Source organism: Zosterops lateralis (genome assembly GCF_965231275.1).
Source record: "Zosterops lateralis genome assembly, chromosome: 36".
In the NCBI taxonomy this organism is placed as follows: domain Eukaryota; kingdom Metazoa; phylum Chordata; class Aves; order Passeriformes; family Zosteropidae; genus Zosterops; species Zosterops lateralis.
In genome coordinates this window covers 484,213-506,105 of record NC_139796.1, presented here as the reverse complement: position 1 = coordinate 506,105, position 21,893 = coordinate 484,213, and the positions used below count along the sequence as shown (strand labels likewise).

Genomic DNA, 21,893 nt, shown 5'->3' with positions numbered 1-21,893 from the left:
GCGGGGTCAGGGCCAAGATGGCGGCGCCCAGAGGGGACGGCGGGGCCGGGCCGTGACAATTGTCACAAACACGGCGACAATGAGGCTGAGCTGGGCCCGGGCCCTGCCCCGGAGCCTCTGGGGGGGCCGCGGAGCTCCGGAGGTGAGGGGGGGGCTGGAGGGGGCGCGGGGACAGCGGGGACAGGGGGAGGGAGGGGATGAGGGGACACTGTGGGGACATTGTGGGAGGACATGGGGACACTGTGAGGACACAGGGACACTTTGGGGGGACATGGGGACACTGAGGGGACACTGGGGACACTGTGGGGACATTGGGGGGAGTGTGGGGGGACATGGGGACACGGGGACACTCTGGGGACACTGGTGGGACACTGGGGACACTGTGGGGGGACACGGGGACACTCTGGGGACACTGGTGGGACACGGGGACACTGTGGGGACACTGTGGGGACACTGGGGGATACTGGGGACAGTGTGGGGGGACATGGGGACACTGTGGGGACACTGAGGGGACACTGGTGACACTGTGTTAACCCTTTTTTCCCTTCCCCAGCTCTGCCGCAGCCTCTGCCAGCGCCCCGCCCCTGTCCCCTCTGAGGGGACCCCAAAACCTGGAGGTGGTGACATCGGGTCACCCCATGGAGGGGGTGACATCGCCAGGGGTGACATTACCAGGGGTGGCACCTCAAGGGGTGACACCTTTAGGGCTGACACTTTAAGGGGTGACACTTCAAGGGGTGACACCCCAAAGGGTGAAACCTTAAGAGCTGCCACCCTAGGGGGTGACACCAACAGGGGTGACACTTCAAGAGGTGCCACCATAGGGGATGACACCTCAAGGGGTGACACCCCAAAGGGTGACACCTCAAAGGGTGACACCTCAAAGGGTGACACTTTAAGGGGTGACACTTCAGGGAGTGCCACCCCCGGCTTGGGTGCCACCCCCAAACCCCAGTGGCGGCACCTCCGCTCCTACAAAACCCACCGCGACGGCGACAACGACGACAACACTGGTGACACCGAGGGTGACAAGGACACCGAGGGTGGCCCCGCGGCGTTCCGGGCGGCGCTGCAGGACGTGTCGCGCTGTCCCCCGGGCCGGGCCGGCCGCCTGGCGCTGGTGGAGGCGGCTCTGGCGGCGATGCCGGCGCTGGGCGTGGAGCGCAGCCTGGGCGCCTACAACGCTCTGCTCCGTCTGCTGCCCCGCGGGCCCTGGGTGCCCCGGGGGGCCGTGCAGAGGATGCTCTTCCCCTTCCCCCGGCAGCAGGAGTGCGGCCTGCGGCTGCTCGAGCAGATGGAGCACTATGGTGAGTCACGGAGGGGACAGTGGTGTCCTTAGGGACATCCCTGAGTGTCCCCATCCCGCCCACAGGTCATTGTCCTGCTGAGTGTCCCCCCTGTTATCTGTCCTTGTGTCCTTCTGTGTCCATCCTGAGTCCTCCCGTGTCCCTCTGTGTCTGCCCCAGGTCCTTTGGTACCTCCCCAGTGTCCTCAGTGTCCCCTCAGTGTCCCCAATGTCCCCTCAGTGTCCCCAATGTCCCCAGGGGTGGTCCCCGACGCCGAGACCCGTTTCCTGCTCCTGGGGGTGTTCGGGCCGCGCAGCCGCCCCGTCAGGAAGGTGCAGAGGATGCTGTTCTGGCTGCCCCGGTTCAGACACCTGGACCCCCACCCGCTGCCCCCTCACCTGCCCCGGCCCGGGGTGGAGGTGGCTCACCTGGGGCTGCGCAGGATCGCCGCGGACCCCTCGGCTGCCGTCACTGTCATACAGGTGGGGACAGCTCGGGGGACATGGCGGGACATGGGGGGACATTTGGGGGACATTTGGCGACATGGGTGAGGGGACAGGGGGGTAGATGGGGGGACATGGCTAAGGGGACATTGGGGGACATAGTGACATGGGGACAGCTGAGGGGACATGGCTGAGGGGACATTGAGGGGACATAGTGACACAGGGACATGGCTGAGGGGACATTGGGGGGACATGGAGACAGCTGGGGGGACATGGGGACAGTTGGGGGGACATCGGAACAGCCAGGGGGACAGTTGAGGGGACAGGGACACACCTGAGGTGACACAGGAGTGGAGACACACCTGAGGGAACACAGGGACACACCTGGGGTGACACAGGAATTGGAGACACACCTGGGGTGACACAAGAGCTGGGGACACACCCGAGGGGACAGGGGGTGACCCTGCAGTGACCCCCCCCTGTCCCCACCCCGCAGCCCCCGGTGCCGGACACGGGGGAGGACGAGGGGTCTGTGCAGCCCTACATCGTCAGTGAGTCTGGGGGGGGCTCTGGGGGGGTTTTGGGGTGCCCTGGAGGGGGTTGAGGTCTCTTGGGGGGGGGCATTTGGGGTCCCTTGGGAGGGTTTTGGGGTTTCCTGGGGGTCCCTGTGAAGGGGTTTGAGGAGTTTGGGGTTCCTTGGGAGGGTTTGGGGTGCCCTGGAGGGGGTTTGGGATCCCTTGGGAGGGATTTGGGGGCCCTTGGGAGGGTTTTGGGGTGCCTTAGAGGGGCTTGGTCTCGGGTTTGAGAGATCTGGGGTCCTTTGGGAGGGTTTTGGGGTTTCCTGGGGGTCCCTGTGAAGGGGTTTGAGGGGTTTGGGGTCTCTTGAGAGGGTTTGGGGTGCCCTGGAGGGGGTTTGGGATCCCTTGGGAGGGGTTTGGGGTCCCTTGGGAGGGATTTGGGGGCCCTTGGGAGGGTTTTGGGGTGCCTTAGAGGGGCTTGGTCTCGGGTTTGAGAGATCTGGGGTCCTTTGGGAGGGTTTTGGGGTTTCCTGGGGGTCCCTGTGAAGGGGTTTGAGGGGTTTGGGGTCTCTTGAGAGGGTTTGGGGTGCCCTGGAGGGGGTTTGGGATCCCTTGGGAGGGGTTTGGGGTCCCTTGGGAGGGATTTGGGGGCCCTTGGGAGGGTTTTGGGGTGCCTTAGAGGGGCTTGGTCTCGGGTTTGAGAGATCTGGGGTCCTTTGGGAGGGTTTTGGGGTTTCCTGGGGGTCCCTGTGAAGGGGTTTGAGGGGTTTGGGATCCCTTGGGAGGGATTTGGGGACCCTTAGGAGGGTTTTGGGGTTTCCTGGGGGTCCCTGTGAGGGTGTTTGGGGTTGTGTTTTGGGTGCCCCAGGCGTTCCCCAGGTGTCCCCAGGTGTCCCCACCTGTCCCAGGTGTCCCCAGCTGTCTCCAGGTGTTCCCCAGGTGTCCCCAGGTGTTCCCCAGGTGTCCTCAGGTGTCCCCACCTGTCCCCAGGTGTTCCCCAGGTGTCCCCAGCTGTCCCCAGGTGTTCCCCAGGTGTTCCCCAGGTGTCCCCAGCTGTCCCCAGCTGCCCCCAGGTGTTCCCCAGGTGTCCCCAGCTGTCCCCAGCTGCCCCCAGGTGTTCCCCAGGTGTCCCCAGGTGTCCCCAGGTGTCCCCGTGTCCCCAGGCTCGCAGAGCCCGGATCAGAGGGAGCTCCTGGCCCAGCACGACCCGTCCCGGCCGGTGTTTGTGGAGGGGCCGTTCCCGCTGTGGCTGCGGGGAACCCGCCTGGGGTACTTCGTGTTACGGGGGGACCCTCTGCCCCCCGAGCTCCGGGTGAGACCCCAGACCCTAAACCTGCCCCCCGAGCTCCGGGTGAGACCCCAGACCCTAAAACTAACCCTAAACCTGACCCTAAACCTGACCCGCCTGGGGTACTTCGTGTTATGGGGGGACCCTCTGCCCCCCGAGCTCCGGGTGAGACCCCAGACCCCCAAACATAACCCTAACCCTGCCCCGCTGCCCCCCGAGCTCAGGGTGAGACCCCAGACCCCAAATCCTGACACTGACCCTGCCCCTCCCAGTTCTAGAACGTTCCTTTTCCTACAACCCCACACACCTGAGACCCCCAAAACACCTGTCTGGGAGGGGTAAACAACATCCCAGAACCTCCCAGGACATTCCAGAAACTCCCAGAACATTCTGAAAATCCCAGAATGTCCCACAGTGTTCCAGAATGGTCCAAAAAGTTCCAAAATGTTCTTTTTCCTATACCTGAGACCCCCCAAAAACCTGTCTGGGAGGGGTAAACAACATCCCAGAACGTTCCAGAACCTCCCAGAACGTCCCAGAACCTCCCAGAAGGTTCTGGAACGTTCCAGAATTCCCCCAATGCCTCCCCAGGAGCCCCCCCCGGACCCCGAGCGCAGTTTTTATTTCCCCCTGGAGCTGGAGCTGGAGCTGGAGCGCGGCCCCTGGGACCAGGAGGGATTCCAGGTGGATGAAGGTGAGACCTGGGGGGGCTCAGGTGGGGTTTGGGGGGCTCAGGTGGGGTTTGGGGGGGCTCAGGTGAGGTTTGGGGGGGTTTTGGGGGGTCTCAGGTGGGTTTTGGGGGGTTTGGGAGGACTCAGGTGGGTTTTTGGGAGGGTTTGGGGGGGCTCAGGTGGGTTTTTGGAGAGCTCAGGTGGGTTTTTGGGGGGCTCAGAGGGGTTTGGGGGGTCTCAGGTGGGTTTTGGGGGGTTTGGGGGGCTCAAGTGGGTTTTGGGGGGTCTCAGGTGAGGTTTGGGAGGTTTTGGGATGCTCAGGTGGGTTTTTGGGGTGCTCAGATGAGGTTTGGGGGGTCTCAGGTGGGCTTTGGGGGAGTTTGGGGGGCTCAGGTGGGTTTTGGGGGTTTGAGGGTGCTCAGGTGGGTTTTTGGGGTGCTCAGGTGGGCTTTGGGGGAGTTTGGGGGGCTCAGGTGGGTTTTGGGGGGCTCAGGTGGGGTTGGGGGGGCTTTGAGGTCCCAAGGTGAGTTTTTGGGGTCCCCAGGTGAACTTCTGGGGGGATTTTGAGGGGTTTTTTGGGTTCCCCAGGTAAATTTGGGGGAGGGGTTTAGAGGCGGTTTTCTGGGGTCCCCAGGTGAATTCTCAGGGTGGTTTTTTGGGTGGATTTTTGGGGCACTCAGGTGAATTTTTTGGGGGAGTTTTGGGGTTGTTCAAGTGAGTTTTTTGGGGTTTCCAAGTGAATTTTTGGACGGGTTTTTGGGGTCCCCAGGTGAGTTTTTTTGGGGGGGCTTTTGGCAGTACCCAGGTGAATTTTTGGGGCAGTTTTTTTGGGCGGGTTTTTGGGTTATCCAAGTGAATTTTTGGAGAGAGTTTTGGGGTTGCTCAGGTGAGTTTTTGGAGGGTTTTTTAGGCTCCCCAGGTGAATTTTTGGGTGAGTTTTGGCCCCCCTGACCCCCATTTCCCCCCGCAGTGGAGGAGGGCCCCGTGTTCGCCCTGTGTGTGCCGGGCTCTGGGGACAGACTCACCTTGGCCAGGTGGGTTTCGGCCCTGCAGGAACAAAACCCCACCCTGGGACGAGCCCCCGTCGTGTTCCGCCTCAGGGACCCCCCCGGGGACCCCCCTGGGGACCCCCAGACCCCCCAGCTGGGCCCGGGGACCCCCCCTGGGGCTGGGCTGGAGCCCCCCGGGGGGAAATCGGGGGGGGAGACCCCCAAAACCAGCGGGGAATAAAAAGGTGATGAGATGGAAAAGGGGGTGTTGTGTCTTGACGGGGTTTGGGGGGATCCTGGGGAGGTTTGGGGGTTTTGGGGAGATTTTGGGGGGTCCTGGAGGGGTTTGGGGGGGATTTTGGGGGAGATTGGGGGGTCCTGGGATGGTTTTGGGGGGGTTTGGGGGGTCCTGGGGGTCCCTGATGAGTTTTTGGGGAGTCCCTGGTGATTTTTGGGGGGGTTCCTCGTTAAGTTCTGGGGGTCCCCAGTAAGTTTGGGGGGTCCCCGGTGAGTTCTGAGGGTCCCTAGTGAGTTTTTAGGGGGTCCATAGCAAATTCTGGGGGTCCCTGGTGAGTTTTGGGAGTCCCCAGAAATTTTTGGGGGGGGTCCTCAGTGTGTTTTGGGGGCTCCCCGATGACTTTTGAGGCTCCTCTATGACTTTTTTGGGGCTCCCCAGTAACATTTGGGGGTCCCCATTGAACCCTCGGGGGTCCCTCAGGCGCTTCTCCCACCCTTGGGAGTGACTCAGGACTGGGACAGGACCCCCTTTATCCTCCTCCCTCCTCATTTTGGGGTCCCCCCACCCCAAAAAAACAAGAAAAACCCAAAAAAAGCCCAAAAAAACCCCAAAAATCCACTTGCACCACCAACCGCCATCGCAATGACGTCACTCAAGCGCGCCACCAACCCGACGTCTCACCGCGCCGCAAAACCCGTCGCCTCGGTGACGTCACACCAACGCGCCGCCGTCGCTTCCTCAATGACGTCATCCGTACGCGCCGCCGTCGCCATGAACGCGGCCCCAGCTGCCGGTCCCGGTTCCGTTCCCGGTTCCGAGCCCGAACCCGGCGGGGCCCGCAAAGCCCGAGGGCGGCCCCGCCTCACCGACACCGACCGCGCCCGGCGGCGCCTCGAGTCCCGCAAGAAATACGACGTGAGGCGCGTTTACCTGGGCGAGGCCCACGGGCCCTGGGTGGAGCTGAGGCGCCGCAGCGGATGGAGCGACGCCAAACTGGCGGCGTATCTGCTCAGCCTGGAGCGGGGAGAGAGGGCCAGGAGGGGCGGGTGAGGACCGGGAGAGGGTCTGGAGAGGGGACAGAGGGCCGGGAGGGGAGGGGGAGATCCGAGGGGCACCGCCAGAGAGAGTCTTGGGCTGGTGGGAAATGGGTCTGGGGGTCCTGGAGGGGGTCTGGGGGTCCCTGAGGGGGTTTGGGGTGGTGGGAAATGGGTCTGGGGGTGCCCGAGGGGGTTTGGGGGTCCTGGAGGGGTCTCTGACCGTGAGGGAAGGGGAGGGGGCGCTGTCCGAGGTGCTGAAACGGCTCCGGGTCGATTGTCCTCGTTCTGTTCCTCATCCTCCTCTTCGTCCTCTGCTTCTGTTTTGGGAGATTTGGGGGTTTTGAGAGGGGGATTGTGGAGGTTTGGGGGGTCCCTGGGGGGTTTTGGGGGTCCCTGGGTGATTTTGGGGGTCCCTGGGGGGATTTTGGGGGCTCCTGTCCCTCAGAAGGGACTGGGAGTGGGAGATGATGATGATGATGATGATGATGAGGATCAGGGGAGGGGCCCTGGGGGTCCTGCAGAAGCCCCCTCCCCATATTCTCACCCCTTTTCTCCCCACAGCAAACCCTGGGAGCAGCTCCCCAAAAAACCCAAACGCAAGAAAAGTGAGTCTGGGGGCTTTGGGGGGGTCTGTGCCCCACTTTGAGAGCTCTCTACCCCATTTTTGTGGCTCTGTACCCCACTTTAGGAACTTTGGCCCCCATTTAAAGCTCTGTACCCCCAGTTTTGACCTCTCTACCCCCCATTTTTCCTCTCCCCACCCCTGTGTCCCCCCCAGGGCGGCGCCGTAACGTGAACTGTCTCCGGCACGCCGTGATCTGGTACGAGGACCACCGGCAGCGCTGCCCCTACGAGCCCCGTCTGGCCGAGCTGGACCCCTCGGTGGGGCTCTACACCACGGCCGTGTGGCAGTGTGACAGGGGACACCGCTACTTCCAGGACCTGCACTCCCCCCTCCGGCCCCTCAGCGACTCCGAGGGCGGGGACGAGGAAGAGGAGGGTCAGAGAGGGGGTTTTGGGAGGGTTTGGGGTGTTTTTGGGAGGTTTGGGAGGGGTGGAGAGAAGATTTTGGGGGATTTTTGGAGGTTTGGGGGGTTTGGGAGAGGTAGAGATGAAGAGTTTGGGGGTCTCTGGGTATTTGGGAGAGGTAGAGGTGAAGATTTTGGGGGATTTTTGGAGGTTTAGGGGGTGTGAGAGGGGTAGAGATGAAGGTTTTGGGGTCTCTGGGTATTTGGGAGAGGTAGAGATGAAGGTTTTGGGGGTCTTTGGGGGTTTTGGGGGCTTTGGAAGGTGCCAAGAGGAGGGTTTGGGGGTCCCTGAGGGTTTTGGAGGGGCAGAGATGAAGATTTTGGGGGATTTTTGGGGGTTTGGGGGGTTTGAGAGAGGTAGAGATGAAGGTTTTGGGGGTCTTTGGGGATTTTGGGGGGTTTGGGAGGTGCCAAGAGGAGGGTTTGGGGGTCCCTGAGGGTGTAGGAGGGGCAGAGATGAAGATTTTGGGGGTCTTTGGGGATATTTTTGAGTCTGGGAGAAGAATTTTTCAGTTCTCCATCCCGTTTTTTGGGTTTTCCATCCCATTTTTAGGCTCTAATTTGACATTTTTAGTGATGAACACCCCCCTGACCCCTCCCCATTTCTCCCCACAGCCCCCACCTCCTCCTCCTCCTCCTCCCCCCCCTCGGGGGGCTCCAGCCCCAGCTCCGACCCCCCACCCCCGGCAGGGGGTCCCACCCTTCCAGCCCCCAATTTTGGGGGTCCAGCCCCCAATTTTGGGGGTGCAGCCCCCCCTGGGGAGGCTCTGGAGACCCTGGTGTGTGTCCCCCTCCCCCTGCCCGCCCGGGGGGGGCCCGAGGGGGGACCCCCCACCCTCCTGGTCCTGACGGGGCCGGGCTGGGAGGGGCTGGGGGGGCTTCACCTGGAGCTGGGGGGGCTCCTGGGGGGGCCTGGGGGGGCCTGTCCTGAGCCCCCCGGGGACACTCACCTGGCCAAGACAGGTAAGGGGGGGGTTGGGGGGGGTTGGGGGGTCTGGGGGGGGTTTGGGGTCAGGGATGGGGGAGTTGGGGGAATCTGGGGGGGTTTGGGGACAGGAATTGGGGAGTCTCAGTCTGGGGGGGTTTTGGGGCAGGAATTTGGGGGGTCTGGAGGGGTTTGGGGGGTCTGAGGGGGTTTGGGGTCAGAATTTGGGGGGGTTTGGGGCAGGAATTTGGGAGGTTTGGGGTCAGGAATTGAGGATTGGGCGGTTTGGGGGGGTTTGGGGGGTTTGGGGCAGGAATTGGGGGTCTGGGGGGGATTTGGGGGGTCTGGGGGGGTTTGGGGTCAGGAATTGGGGGTCTGGAGGGGATTTGGGGGGTCTGGGGGGGTTTGGGGTCAGGAATTGGGGGGTTTGGGAGGGTTTGGGGGGGTTTGGGAGGGTCTGAGGGGGGTTTGGGGGCAGGAATTGGGGGATTTGGGGTCAGGAATTTGGGATCAGGGAAGGTTTGGGGTCAGGAATTGGTGATTTGGGGGGGTTGGGGTCAGATTGGGGGGGTTTGGGGGCAGGATTTGGGGTCAGGAATGGGGGTCTCAGTCTGGGGGGAGCTTGGGAGGATCAATGGGGGGTTTGGGGGGAGTTGGGGTCGGGAATTTGGGGTTTGGGGGCAGGATTTGGGGGGTCTGGGGGGGGTTTGGGGTCAGGGAGGCACTGAGGGGCTCTCACAGATTTTGGGGGGTCCCGGGGGGGGTCTCAGGGATTTGGGGGGTCTCACAGATTTTGGGGGGGTCCCGGGGGGGGTCTCGGGGATTTTGGGGGATCCCGGGGGGGCTCTCAGGGATTTTGGGGGTCTCAGGGATTTGGGGGGGGTCTCTCAGTGATTTTGGGGGTCCCGGGGGGTCTCACCGCCCCCCTCCCGGCAGAGGAGGAGGAGGATGAGGAGGGGCCGAGGCTGAAGGAGGAGGAGGAGCCGCCCCCCCTCCGGAGCCCCCCCGGGACCCCCCCCCGGCCGAGGACCCCGAGGGCTCCACCATCATCTACGAGATCCCCAAAGAGCCTGACAGGTCTGGGGGGTCCTGGGGGGATTTGGGGGGATTTTGGGTATCCCTGGGGGGTTTTGGGGGGATTTGGGGTGTCCTTGGGGGGGTTTTAGGGTGTCCTGGAGGGGCTTGGGAGGATTTTTGGGGGGGTTTGGGGGGATTTTGGGGGGATTTTGGGTTTCCCTGGGGGGGCTTGGGGGGTTTTGGAGGATTTTGGGTATCCCTGGGGGGTTTTGGGGTGTCCTGGGGGAGTTTTGGGGGGATTTTGGGTGTCCCTGGTGGGGGTTTTGGGGATTTTTGGGGGGGTTTGGGGAGATTTTGGGGGAGATTTTTGAGGTGGGGGAGCTCTGGGGGGATTTGGGGTGTCCTGGGGTTTTTTTTGGGGGGGGGATTTTGGGTGTCCCTGGGGGGGATTTGGGGTGTCCTGGGGGGTTTGGGGGGATTTTGGGGTTGGGGGAGGCATTTGGGGGTATTTTGGGGGGTTTTGGGCGTCCCTGGGAGGATTTTGGGTGATTTTGGGCTCTCAGGTGTGTCACAGGTGGTTCCTCTCACACCTGTCCCCCCCACATTTCGAGGGGGGGTCTCACCTGAACCTCCACAGGCCCCGGAGGAGCCGGAGGGGCCGAGCCCCCCCCCAGGACCCCCCGGACCCCCTCACCTGCCCCTACTCCAGGTGTGGGCAGGAATTCAACGCCCTCAGCAGCCTCCAGGTGCTCTGGCAGGGCAGGGACACGCCCCCCTCACCTGTCCCAGGTGGGCCACGCCCCCCTCACCTGTGCTGACCCCACCTGTGCCCCCCCCAGAGGCACCTGAACCTGGTTCACCGCAGGGGCAGGAGCCAGGTGTGCCCCCAGCCCGGCTGTGGGAGGAGCTTTTACCTGGAGAATCACCTGAGGAGGCACCTGGCCGTGTGCTCAGGTGAGCAGAGTGCCCAAAATTCCTCTTTTGTGCCCCAAAATTCCCCTTTTGTGCCTCAAAATTCACCTCAATTCAAGCCCAGGGGTCTCACCTGGGGAATCCCCTGTCCTGGCACTCAGGTGAGCCCCAGGTGAGTCCCAGGTGTGTCCCCTCCCCTCCCAGGTGGGCGGGACTTCACCTGTGACACCTGTGGGAAATCCTTCAAGCGCAAGAACCACCTGGAGGTTCACAGGAGGAGCCACACGGGGGAGACGCCCCTGCAGTGAGTGACCCCCCCACCCTGGGCTTACCTGGGCTCACCTGGGCACCTCAGGACACACCTGGGCTCACCTGGGCCCCTCAGGACACACCTGGGCTTACCTGGGCTCCCCAGGACACACCTGAGCCCCCCCGGGACACACTTGAGCCGACCTGGGCTTACCTGAACCCTCCCCAGGACTCACCTGAGCCCCCTCAGGACATACCTGAGCCCCACCTGGGTTCACCTGGGCCCCCTCAGGACTCACCTGGACTTACCTGGCCCCCCCCCCAGGACATACCTGGACTCACCTGGGGCCCCCAGGACACACCTGAGCCCCTCCCAGGACACACTTGAGCCCCACCTGAGTCCCCTCAGGACACACCTGAGCCCCCCCAAGACACACCTGAGCTCCACCTGAGGCCCCCCAGGACTCACCTGAGGCCGCTCAGGACACCCCTGAGTCCCCCCAGGACACACCTGAGCCCAGCTGAGCCCCCCAGGACTCACCTGAGCCCCCCAGGACACACCTGGGCCCACCTGAGCCCCGTTGCCCGGCAGGTGCCAGGTGTGCGGGTTCCGGTGCCGCCAACGCTCCTCCCTGACGTGGCACATGAGGAGACACGGGGGGCTGCAGGGGCAGCACGAGCCCCGCGGCACCTGAGACCACCTGGGGCCACCTGGGATCACCTGGGACCACCTGGGACACACCTGGAGTCATCTGGGACACACCTGGACTACCTGGGATCACCTGGGACCGCCTGGAGTCACCTGGGACTCACCTGAGCTCATCTGGGACCACCTGGACTCACCTGGGACACACCTGGATTCACCTGGACTCAGCTGAGCTCATCTGGGACCACCTGGGACATACCTGGGTTCACCTGGGACTCACCTGGATTCACCTGGACTCACCTGAGACCACCTGGACTCACCTGGGACTCAGTTGAGCTCACCTAGGACACACCTGGGCTCACCTGGGACACACCTGGATTCACCTGGGCTCACCTGGACTTACCTGAGCCCTCCCTGGACTCACCTGGGCCCCTCCCAGACTCACCTGGAACCACCTGGACTTACCTGGATTCACCTGAGCCCCCCCCAGGACCCACCTGGGCCCCTCCCAGACTCACCTGGGCTTACCTGGACTCACCTGAGCCCCTCTCACCCCCCCCCAGGTCTCCCTGTGCCCCCCCAGGTGCCCCTTTCATTTATTTATTAATTAATTTATTTATTTCCTTATTTATTTCCCTCTTGTCCCACCTGGGGACACACCTGGGCTGGGGGGGGCGGTTTGGGGACATTGAGGGGGGTCGTGTCCCTCCCCCCAGGTAAATCCAATAAAAATCGAGAATTTTTTGGTGCTGCTGCTTCTTTTTGGGGGGAATTTGGGGGGTCCTGGAGGGGATTTTTTTGGGGGGGGGGGGGGGGGCTCAGAGGGGATTTTTGGGGGTCCCGGAGGGGTTTTTGGGGTCGGGGGTCCCAGAGGGGATCTTGGAGGTCCCGAAGGGTATTTTGGGGGGGGGGGGATTTTTGGGGGGTCCCGAGGGGATTTTGGGGGGTCCCAGGGGGGGATTTTGGGGGGGTCCCAGGGGGGGATTTTGGGGGGTCCAGGGGGGGATTTGGGGGTTCCCGAGGGGGGATTTTGGGGGGTCCCAGGGGGGGATTTGGGGGTTCCCGAGGGGGGATTTGGGGGTCCCGGGGGGGATTCGGGGGGTCTTTCCCGCCCCTCGGGCCGCGCTCGGCGCTGTCCCCGGTGCTGAAGCGGCGGCGGCTCCGCGCGGGGAAAGCCGGCCTTCATCATCCTCATCATCCTCATCATCCTCATCATCCTCATCATCCTCATCATCCTCATCATCATCATCACCCTTCCTGCTCCTCCTCCTTCCTCTTCCTCTTCTTCTTCATCTTCATCACCCTCCTCTTCCTCATCTTTCCGATCCTTCCCTTATCCTTCCTCCTCCTCCTCCTCCTCCTCCTTCTCCTCCTCCCTTTTCCTTCATCTTCCTGCTCCTTCATCCTCCTCCCTCGCCCTTCCTCCTCCTCTTCCTCCTCCTTCATCTTCTCCCTCCTTCCTCCTTATCTTCATCCTCCTCCTCCTCTTCCTCCTTCTCCTTCATCCTCCTGCCCCTTCATCCTCCTCCCTCGCCCTTCCTCCTCTTTCCCCTCCTCTTCCTCCTCCTTCCTCTTCATCTTCCTCCTGCTCCTCTTCCTCCTCCTCCTCTTCCTCCTCCCCTTCCTCCTCCTTCATCTTCATCTTCATCCTCCTCCTTCCTCCCCCTTCTTGCTCCTTCCCTTCCTCTTCCTTCCCCTCCTCTTCCTCCTCCTCCTCCTCCCTTTTCCTTCATCTTCCTGCTCCTTCATCCTCCTCCCTCCCCCTTCCTCCTCCTCTTCCTCCTCCTTCATCTTCTCCCTCCTTCCTCCTTATCTTCATCCTCCTCCTCCTCTTCCTCCTCCTCCCATCCTTCCTGCTCCTCCCTCTTCATCCTCCTCTTCCTCCTCCTTCCTTCTCCTCCTCATCCTCCCTCCTCCTCCTCCCGTGGGCGTGTCTTTGGGCGTGTCTTTGGTGGTCTCGGGGGTCTTTAAGCCCCTCCCACTCCCCGTTTCTTTATTTTTGGGGTTGGGGGGGGATGGACTGACCCATCTATTTTTTTTGGGGGGGGGGGGATCTGGACTGAACCATTTTTGGGGAGGGGGGAGGGCGGTTTTTGGGGGGCCCCGCCCCGCGCCCGCCCAAGGACGTTTAAAGGACCGACGGGGCCGCAGCTCCTCCCGGTGCCGCCGCCGCGACCCCCCCGGGGACCCCCCCCCGGAGCCCCCCCGGGCCCCCCGAGCCCCCCGGGCCCTGCGGGGACCCCCCCCCGCCCCTCCCCGGTGTCCCCTCCCCGGTGTCCCCCCCCGCCCCGGGGACACCATGGTGACGGTAAGGACGGGCTGGGGGGGGGGAGGACGGGAGGGGATTGCAGGGACCCCTCCCCAAAAAAAAAAAAAAATCTTCCATCCCAAATCTCCCCCTCCCCAAATTTTCCATCCCATCCCCCCCTTTTTCGATGTGTCCCCCCCCCCAAAATGTGACACGCTCGGGGTGGGGACACTGGGGGAGGGAGGGGAGGGTGGGGACCCCTCCCCAAATCACCGCTGGGGGGTTTATTTTGGGGAGGGGGTGACGCGGGTGTCGCTGTCCCCTCCTGTCGCTGTCCCCGTGGCTGGTGGCCCCGGTGTCCCCGTCCCGCGGTGACAAAGGGCCATTGTCACCATCGGGGGGGGGGAAGGGGCGGGGGCGGCGGTGACACAATGGGGGGATTGTCCCCCCACCCCCACCCGGCCCCACCCGGAGTGTCCCTGTCCCTGTCCCTGTCACTGTCCCCGCTGTCCCCGGTGTGTCCCCGGCTCCTTGTCCCGCCCATGTCCCCGTTGTCCCACTGATGTCCCCGTTGTCCCACCGGTGTCCCCATCATCGCATTGTCCCCTCAGTGCCACCCCCCTCATTGACTCCCACTGTCCCACCAGTGTCCCCTCTGTCCCCTCAGTGTCCTCTGTGTCCCCTCTGTCCCCTCAGTGTCCTCTCACTGTCCCCTCACTGTCGCACCAGTGTCCCCTCTGTCCCCTCAGTGTCCCACCAGTGTCTCCTCTGTCCCACCAGTGTCTCCTCAGTGTCCTCTCACTGTCCCCTCACTGTCCCCTCACTGTCCCCCCATGTCCCCTCACTGCCCCTGAGTGTCCCCCATGTCCCCTCTGTCCCTCACTGTCCCCTCAGTGCCACCCCCCTGGTGACCCTCAGTGTCCCCTTGCTGTCCCCTGAGTGTCCCCTGAGTGTCCCCTGAGTGTCCCCTCAGTGTCATCCCTCTGGTGACCCTTGCTGTCTCCCCATGTCCCCTCGTTGTCCCCCCATGTCCCCCTGCTGTCTCCTCCCTGTCCCCTCAGTGCCACCCCCCTCTATCCCCTCACTGTTCCCTGAGTGTCCCCCGCTGTCCCCTGAGTGTCCCCTGAGTGTCCCCTCTATCCTCTCACTGTCCCCTCTCTGTCCCCCGCTGTCCCCTGTGTCCCCTCTCTGTCCCCCACTGTCCCCTGAGTGTCCCGTGTCCCGGCAGATCCTGAGCACGGTGGAGTCGCAGGCTCCGGGCGCGGCGGGTCCCTCGTCCTGCGGGGGTGGCCCTGTCCCCGTCCCTGTCCCCGTGCCCGTGGTGGCCGTGCCGGGCCCGGGGGTGGCGGCGGCGCTGCCCAACGGGGCCCCCCCGGGTCCCCCCGCGGTGACCGACGACAGCAAAACCAACCTGATCGTCAACTACCTGCCCCAGTCCATGAGCCAGGAGGAGCTGAGGAGCCTCTTCGGGAGCCTCGGGGACATCGAGTCCTGCAAGCTGGTCAGGGACAGGGTCACCGGTATGGCCTGGGGGACACTGAGGGGACATGGGGACACTGAGGGGACATGGGGACACAGGGGACATGGGGACACTGAGGGGACATGGGGACACTGAGGGGACATGGGGACATGGGGGACATGGGGGACACTGAGGGGACATGGGGGACACTGAGGGGACATGGGGACACTGAGGGGACATGGGGACATCGAGTCCTGCAAGCTGGTCAGGGACAGGGTCACCGGTATGGCCGGGGGACACTGAGGGGACATGGGGACACTGAGGGGACATGGGGACACTGAGGGGACATGGGGACATCGAGTCCTGCAAGCTGGTCAGGGACAGGGTCACCGGTACGGCCTGAGGACACTGAGGGGACATGGGAGACACGGGGGACATGGGGGACACAGGGGACACGGGGGACATGGGGGACACGGGGGACATGGGGGACACGGGGGACATGGGGGACACAGGGGACACAGGGGACATCGAGTCCTGCAAGCTGGTCAGGGACAGGGTCACCGGTATGGCCAGGGGGACACTGAGGGGACATGGGGGACATGGGGACACTGAGGGGACATGGGGGACACTGAGGGGACATGGGGACATCGAGTCCTGCAAGCTGGTCAGGGACAGGGTCACCGGTATGGCCGGGGGACATGGGACAGGGACAGGGGACACTGAGGGGACATGGGGGACACAGGGGACACAGGTGACAGATGTGGGGACACAGGTGACAGTTGTGGGGTCCCAGGGCCCAGGGCCACCCGCAGTGACAGTCACACCTGTCCCCAGGGCAGAGTCTGGGCTATGGATTTGTCAACTACGTGGAGGCCGGAGATGCCGACAGGGCCATCGGGGCCCTCAACGGCCTCAAGCTGCAGACCAAGACCATCAAGGTGCCCTGGGCACACCTGGGGACACCTGGGGGGCACCTGGGGGGCACCTGGGGACACCTGGGGACACCTGGGACACCTAGGGACACCTGGGGGGGACACCTGGGGGCACCTGGGGACATCTGGGCATACCTGGGGAGACCTGGGGGTACCTGAGCAGCACCTGGGGACACCTGGGGGGCACCTGGGCACACCTGGGGGGCACCTGGGGACACCTGGGAGACACCTGGGCACACCTGGGGGCACCTGGGCGGCACCTGGGGGGCACCTGGGGACACCTGGGAGGCACCTGGGCACACCTGGGGGCACCTGGGGGGCACATGGGGACACCTGGGTGACACCTGGGTGACACCTGGGGGAAACTTTCAGGACCCTTCACAGCACAGGGCACACCCCACACCTGGAACCCCCAGGCCGGGTGGTCCCTCAGGTACCTGCCCAGGTGCTCACCTGTCCCCTGCAGGTGTCCTACGCCCGGCCAAGCTCCGCCTCCATCCGTGACGCCAACCTGTACGTGAGCGGGCTGCCCAAGGCCATGGGGCAGCGAGAGATGGAGCAGCTCTTCTCGCAGTACGGCCGGATCATCACCTCCCGCATCCTGGTGGACCAGGTCACAGGTGTGTGTCAGCACAGGTGTGCCCAGGTGTGCCCAGGTGTGCTCAGATGTGTGTGCACAGGTGTGCTCAGGTGTGTGTATGTGTGCCCAGGTGTGTGTGCATATGTGCACACAAGTGTGTCAGCACCGCCCACCCCCCCTTAACCCCCCTTGACCCCCGTTTTACCTGCCCAGGTGTGTCGCGGGGGGTGGGCTTCATCCGTTTCGACAAGCGTGCGGAGGCGGAGGAGGCGGTGCGGGGGCTGCACGGGCAGAAGCCCCTCGGGGCGGCCGAGCCCATCACGGTCAAGTTCGCCAACAGCCCCGGGCAGAAATCGGGGGGGGCCCTGCTCAGCCTGTGCCCCCGCAGGTACGGGGCCCTGCACCCCCCCCCGCAGAGGTTCAGGTGAGATTTGGGGGGATTGGGGGGTCTTGGGGGGGTTTGGGGGGGATTTCGGGGGGTTTGGGGGTCCTGAGGGGGTTCTAGGGGGACTGGGAGTGAAATAACCCCAAGAATGGGGGTCCTGGGGGGGTCCTGGGGGGGCCTTGGGGGGCATAGGGGTCCTGGAGGGGTCCTGGGTGGGCTGAGGTGGGAGATATCCCCAATAATGGGGGTTCTGGGGGGTTCCTGGGGGGTCCTGGGGGGGTCTTGGAGGGTCCTGGGAGGTTCTGGGGGGGTTCTGGGGGGTCCTGAGGGGGTTCTAGGGGGACTGGGAGTGAAATAACCCCAGAAATGGGGGTCCTGGGGGGTCTTGAGGGGTCCTGGGGGGTTCTGAGGGGGTCCTGGGGAGGCTGAGGGGGGAGATATCCCCAAGAATGGGGGTCCTGAGAGGTTCTGGGGGGTCCTGGGATGTCCTAGGGGGTCAGAGGGTGGGACACCCCTGGGAATGGGGGTCCTGGGGGGGTCTTTGGGGGTCCCGGGGGGTCAGGGGGGTGGGATGTCCACAGGAACAAAAACCCCAGAGACCCCCGGCTGTCCTCAGAGGGGTCTGGGGGTGGTGGGACCCCCCTGGGGACAGAGACCCCCCCCTCAATGTCACCCTGTCCCCCCCAGACTGGACAATTTACTGAACGTGGCCTACGGGGTGAAGAGGTAACACCCCCCCCAAACCCTCTAAATCCCCCCAAAATTCCCCCAAATCCCCCCTAAACTCCCTCAAATGCCCCCAAACCTGCCCCAAACCTGCCCCAAATCCCCCCCAAATCCCCCTCAAACTCCCTCTCAACCCCCCTAACCCCCCCCCAAACCCCCCTGGGCCCCCCCTGACTGACCCCAGGCCAGCCCACAGCCCCTAAGCCTCCTCAAATCCCCCCCAAATCCCCCCTAAACCCCTCCAATCCCCCCAATTCTCCCCCCAAACGCCTTGAAACCCCCTCGAATCCCCCCCAAATCCCTCCTAAACCCCCCCAAACATCTTCCCAAACCCCCCTGGGATCCCCCTGGCTGACCCCAGGCCAGCTCAAGCCCCCCAAATCCCCCTCCAAACCCCCTGAAACCCCCCCAAACACCCCCCAATCCCCCCCAAACCCCCCCCAAACTCCTCCAAATCCCCCCAAACCCCCTGAAACCCCCTCACATCTCCCCCAAATCCCCCCTAAACCCCCCTTAAATCCCCCCACATCATCCCCAAACTCCCCAACCACCCCAAACCCCCCTCAAACCCTCCTCAAACTCCCCCAACCCCCCCCAAATCTCCCCCAACCCCCCCCAAATCTCCCCCAATCCCCCCCAAATCTCCCCCAAACCCCCCAAAACCCCCCCAAACCCCCTCAAATCTCCTCCAAATCCCCCAAAACTCCCCTCAACCCCCTCAAACCTCCCCAAACCCCCCCCTCAGTACCCCCCCATGCTGACCCCAGCCCAGCCCCCTGTCGCTGCTGCCCAGGTTCTCCCCTCTGGCCATCGAGGCTGTGCCCACCTTGGCCGGGGTGGGTTTGGGGACCCCCCCCGGGCCGGGCTGGTGCATCTTCGTCTACAACCTGTCCCCGGAGTCGGACGAGTCCGTCCTGTGGCAGCTCTTCGGGCCCTTCGGGGCCGTCACCAACGTCAAGGTGATCCGGGACTTGGCCACCAACAAGTGCAAAGGTTTCGGGTTCGTCACCATGACCAACTACGAGGAGGCGGCCGTGGCCATCGCCAGCCTCAACGGGCACCGCCTGGGCCAGCGCGTGCTGCAGGTCTCCTTCAAGACCAACAAGCAGCACAAGCCTTGAGCAGAGAGGAGGGGAGGGGGTCCTGAGGTGGGGAGGTTGTTGGGGACCCTCCGTGTCACCGTGGGGACCTTGGGGAGCTCCAGGAGCGATGGAGGAACTTGGATGGAGGTTCTTGGGGACTCCAACTTACATAGAAACTGTGGAGGAAGTAATTTGGGGGACCTTCAGGGGACCTTGGGGACCTCGGGGAGCTCCATGAGCGATGGAGGAACTCGGCTGGAGGTTCTTGGGGAGTTCTTCTTCATGGGAACTGTGGAGAAAGTCACCTTGGGGACCTTCAGGGGACCTTGGGGACCTCCAGGAGCAATGGAAGAACTCAGCTGGAGGTTCTTGGGGACCCCCAAGTTCCATAGAAACTGTGGAGGAAGTAATTTTGGGGACCTTGGGGACCTTCAGGGGACGTTGGGGACCTTGGGGAGGTTCATGAGTGATGGAGGAACTTGGCTGGAGGTTCTTGGGGACTCCTCCTTCTTTGGGTGCCATGGAAAGTCACCTTGGGGACCTTCAGGGGATCTTGGGGACCTTGGGAACATTCAGGGGATCTTGAGGACCTTAATGAGCAATGGAGGAACTCAGCTGGAGGTTCTTGGAGACCCCCAAGTTCTGTGGGTGCCATGGAAAGTCACCTTGGGGACCTTGGGGAGGTTCATGAGTGATGGAGAAACTCGGCTGGAGGTTTTTGGGGACCCCCAAGTTCCATAGAAACTGTGGAGAAAGTATTTTTGGGGACCTTCAGGGGACCTTCAGAGGATCTTGGGGACCTTGGGGACCTTCAGGGGACTTTGAGGGGACCTTGGAGACCCCACGAGCACCACGAGGACCACGAAGAAACTCAGCCAGAGACTTCAGGGGACCCCCCCATGAGGCACCAAACCCCTCCTGGAGACCTCAGAGAGACCATGGGGACCCCCAGAGACCCACCGAAGACACACCTGAGGCACACCTGGACACCTCCAGGTGCTCCAGAGCTCCCCAGGACACTGAGGACACACCTGAGGCACACCTGGACACCTGGACAGGTGTCCTGAGGATTCCTCCAGGTGCTCCAGAGCTCCCCAGGACACACCTGAGGCACACCTGGACACCTCCAGGTGCTCCAGAGCTCCCCAGGACACACCTGAGGCACACCTGGACACCTTCAGGTGCTCCTGAGCTCCCCAGGACCCCGAGGACACACCTGGGAGCCCCTCCCCAGGTAACCCCACCCTTCACCCCTCCGGCCGTGGCGGGACCACCTGGAGGGGTGTCTCCTCCTCCTCCTTTACCTGTTCCAGGTGTGTCCAGGTAGGGGCTGTGCCCCCCTTTCCCTCCAGAGCTCCAGGTGGGATTTTTCTCTCTCTCCTTCCTCCCCTTGGAGGTTTTTTTCCTTAATTTTTTTTTTTTTTTTTTTTTTGGGAGGGATTTTTTGGGGGGCAGGAAGAGCAAAAAAATAAAGATTAATCTCATTTTTAATCACACCTGTTACCTGTTATCAGGTGAGGAGGAGAGTGACTGGCACAGACCCAAATCCATCTATTTTTATAGCAGAATATTAAAAAAAATTAAAATATTCTCCCCAAAAAATGACCTTTCCAAAGGAGGTGAGAACCTGTTTTGTGGGAGCAGCTCGTGAACCCCAAGGCGAGTTTTTTGTTTTTTTGTTCTTCTCCAAAATGGGCAATTTTTTTGCCCCCAAAAATGATTCCATTTGTTGGAGCCTCCTGTCCAAAAAATAAAAAATAAAAATCTAATAAAAAAATAAAAATAAAAGTAAAATAAAATAAAAATAAAAATAAAGGCAGAACCCCACCTCAAAAAAAACCAAACCCCAACCCTGAGTTTCCCCCCATCCTCCTTATTGTTGTTATTATTATTCTTAATTAATTAATTATTCTTAATTATTAATTATATTGATGTTATTATTGTTATTATTATTGTTATTGTTGTTATTATTGTTGTTATTATTATTATTGCGATTCTTATTTATTTTCCCTTCGCCGTCAGGGAATAATTTCTCACTTTTCCCATTTATTTCCCAATTTATTTCCTATTTATTTCCCTAATTTCACCCCAAATCTTGAACCCTTTTTTTCCCCTTTTCCCAAACCCATCCCTGTTTTTTTATTATTATTTTGTGTCGTGCCCGTGTGAAGCTTCTTGTAGTTTTAATTATTATTATTATTATTAATTAATATAAATATTTAGGAGGAATTTCCTCTTTGTGTCCAGATCAATCCCTGACCCCCCTAAAAACCCCTTTTTTTTTCCAGGGGGTCCAACCCTGGAATTTTGGGGGGTTCAGGGGACCCCCAATTCAGTAGCAATAAGGGGGTCCCCCCACCTCAACCCCAAATTCATTTTTTGGGGGGTCTTTCCCCCCCCCCAGGACTCGACTCTTTGTATTTTTCATGGAAAAAATAAATTAAAAAATTTAAAGCTTGGAATTGTATTTTGTGGTTTTTTTGGGGGGAGGGTTGGATATTTTTTCTAGGTTTTTTTTTGCTCTTTTTTCCTCAAATTTCTCATAGATTTTCTCTTACATTTCCGACTTTTTTTTCTCCTTATATTTTTCTTTTTTTCCCTCTCATATTTTCCATTTTTTTCCTTCAAATTTTCCCACTTTTTCCCACCATTTTTCCCACTTTTCCCCCTCAATTTTCCCACTTTTCCCCTCACATTTCCCCCCTTTTTTCCCCTCTAATTTTCTCCTTTTTCTGTCACATTTCCCTCAAATTTCCCCCTTTCCCCCCTCGATTTTCCCCTTATTTTTCCCACTTTTTCCCCTTATTTTTCCCACTTTTTCCCCCTCAATTTCTCCCCTTTTTTCCCCTCAATTTTCCCACCTTTTCTAACGCCGCCAATGGGTTTTGAGGCTCCAAACGAGGAGTTTAAATAGAAATTAAAGAGTTTTTTGGGGCGTTTTTTGTGGAGTTTTTGCCCAAAGGCTGAGTCCGCCACGCTGCCGTAAAGCGCCGCCGCCGTCAGCTCGCCACACTGTCGTAAAGCGCAGGGTTATGTTTTGCAACACTGCCGTAAAGCGACGCTGCGCTACTTCGGTGTTCTCCACGCTGCCGTAAAGCAACGCCGCCCTACTGCGGTGTTCGCCACGCTGCCGTAAAGCGCCGCCGTCGCGCTGGCCGCGCTGTCGTAAAGCCGGGAATTTTCATTTCCCGTTATTTTTCGGGTTTAAATAAAAAGGTTAAAAACATTTTTGTG

General features: G+C 61.4%; 3 protein-coding genes and 1 long non-coding RNA gene across 4 annotated transcripts; all 4 read left to right on the top strand.

Moving 5' to 3' along the window:
• The first annotated feature begins 7 nt into the window (after positions 1-7).
• ECSIT (ECSIT signaling integrator) lies at positions 8-5,442 on the top strand. Its single transcript, XM_083881849.1, has 7 exons — positions 8-142; positions 554-1,307; positions 1,545-1,768; positions 2,226-2,280; positions 3,411-3,559; positions 4,127-4,229; positions 5,177-5,442. The coding sequence occupies exons 1-7, from the start codon at positions 80-82 to the stop codon at positions 5,434-5,436; spliced, it is 1,608 nt and encodes a 535-aa protein (XP_083737975.1). The 5' UTR covers positions 8-79; the 3' UTR covers positions 5,437-5,442.
• A 275-nt stretch (positions 5,443-5,717) lies between these two features.
• ZNF653 (zinc finger protein 653) lies at positions 5,718-11,915 on the top strand. Its single transcript, XM_083881943.1, has 10 exons — positions 5,718-6,479; positions 7,032-7,075; positions 7,249-7,470; positions 8,114-8,461; positions 9,360-9,500; positions 9,590-9,603; positions 9,959-10,186; positions 10,280-10,394; positions 10,557-10,656; positions 11,194-11,915. Exons 1-10 carry the CDS (start codon positions 6,076-6,078, stop codon positions 11,294-11,296), a joined length of 1,719 nt encoding a protein of 572 aa, XP_083738069.1. The 5' UTR covers positions 5,718-6,075; the 3' UTR covers positions 11,297-11,915.
• Positions 11,916-13,546: 1,631 nt separating this feature from the next.
• ELAVL3 (ELAV like RNA binding protein 3) lies at positions 13,547-18,876 on the top strand (the record flags this gene model as incomplete). Its single annotated transcript, XM_083881942.1, has 7 exons — positions 13,547-13,555; positions 14,724-15,015; positions 15,789-15,892; positions 16,353-16,506; positions 16,680-16,890; positions 17,539-17,577; positions 18,371-18,876. The coding sequence occupies 7 exons, from the start codon at positions 13,547-13,549 to the stop codon at positions 18,696-18,698; spliced, it is 1,137 nt and encodes a 378-aa protein (XP_083738068.1). The 3' UTR covers positions 18,699-18,876.
• Positions 18,877-19,611: 735 nt separating this feature from the next.
• Positions 19,612-21,302, top strand: LOC310921776. The gene is made up of 2 exons (XR_014592206.1): positions 19,612-19,655; positions 19,739-21,302. It is a non-coding gene; the product is annotated as an uncharacterized lncRNA (long non-coding RNA).
• Positions 21,303-21,893: the final 591 nt, after the last annotated feature.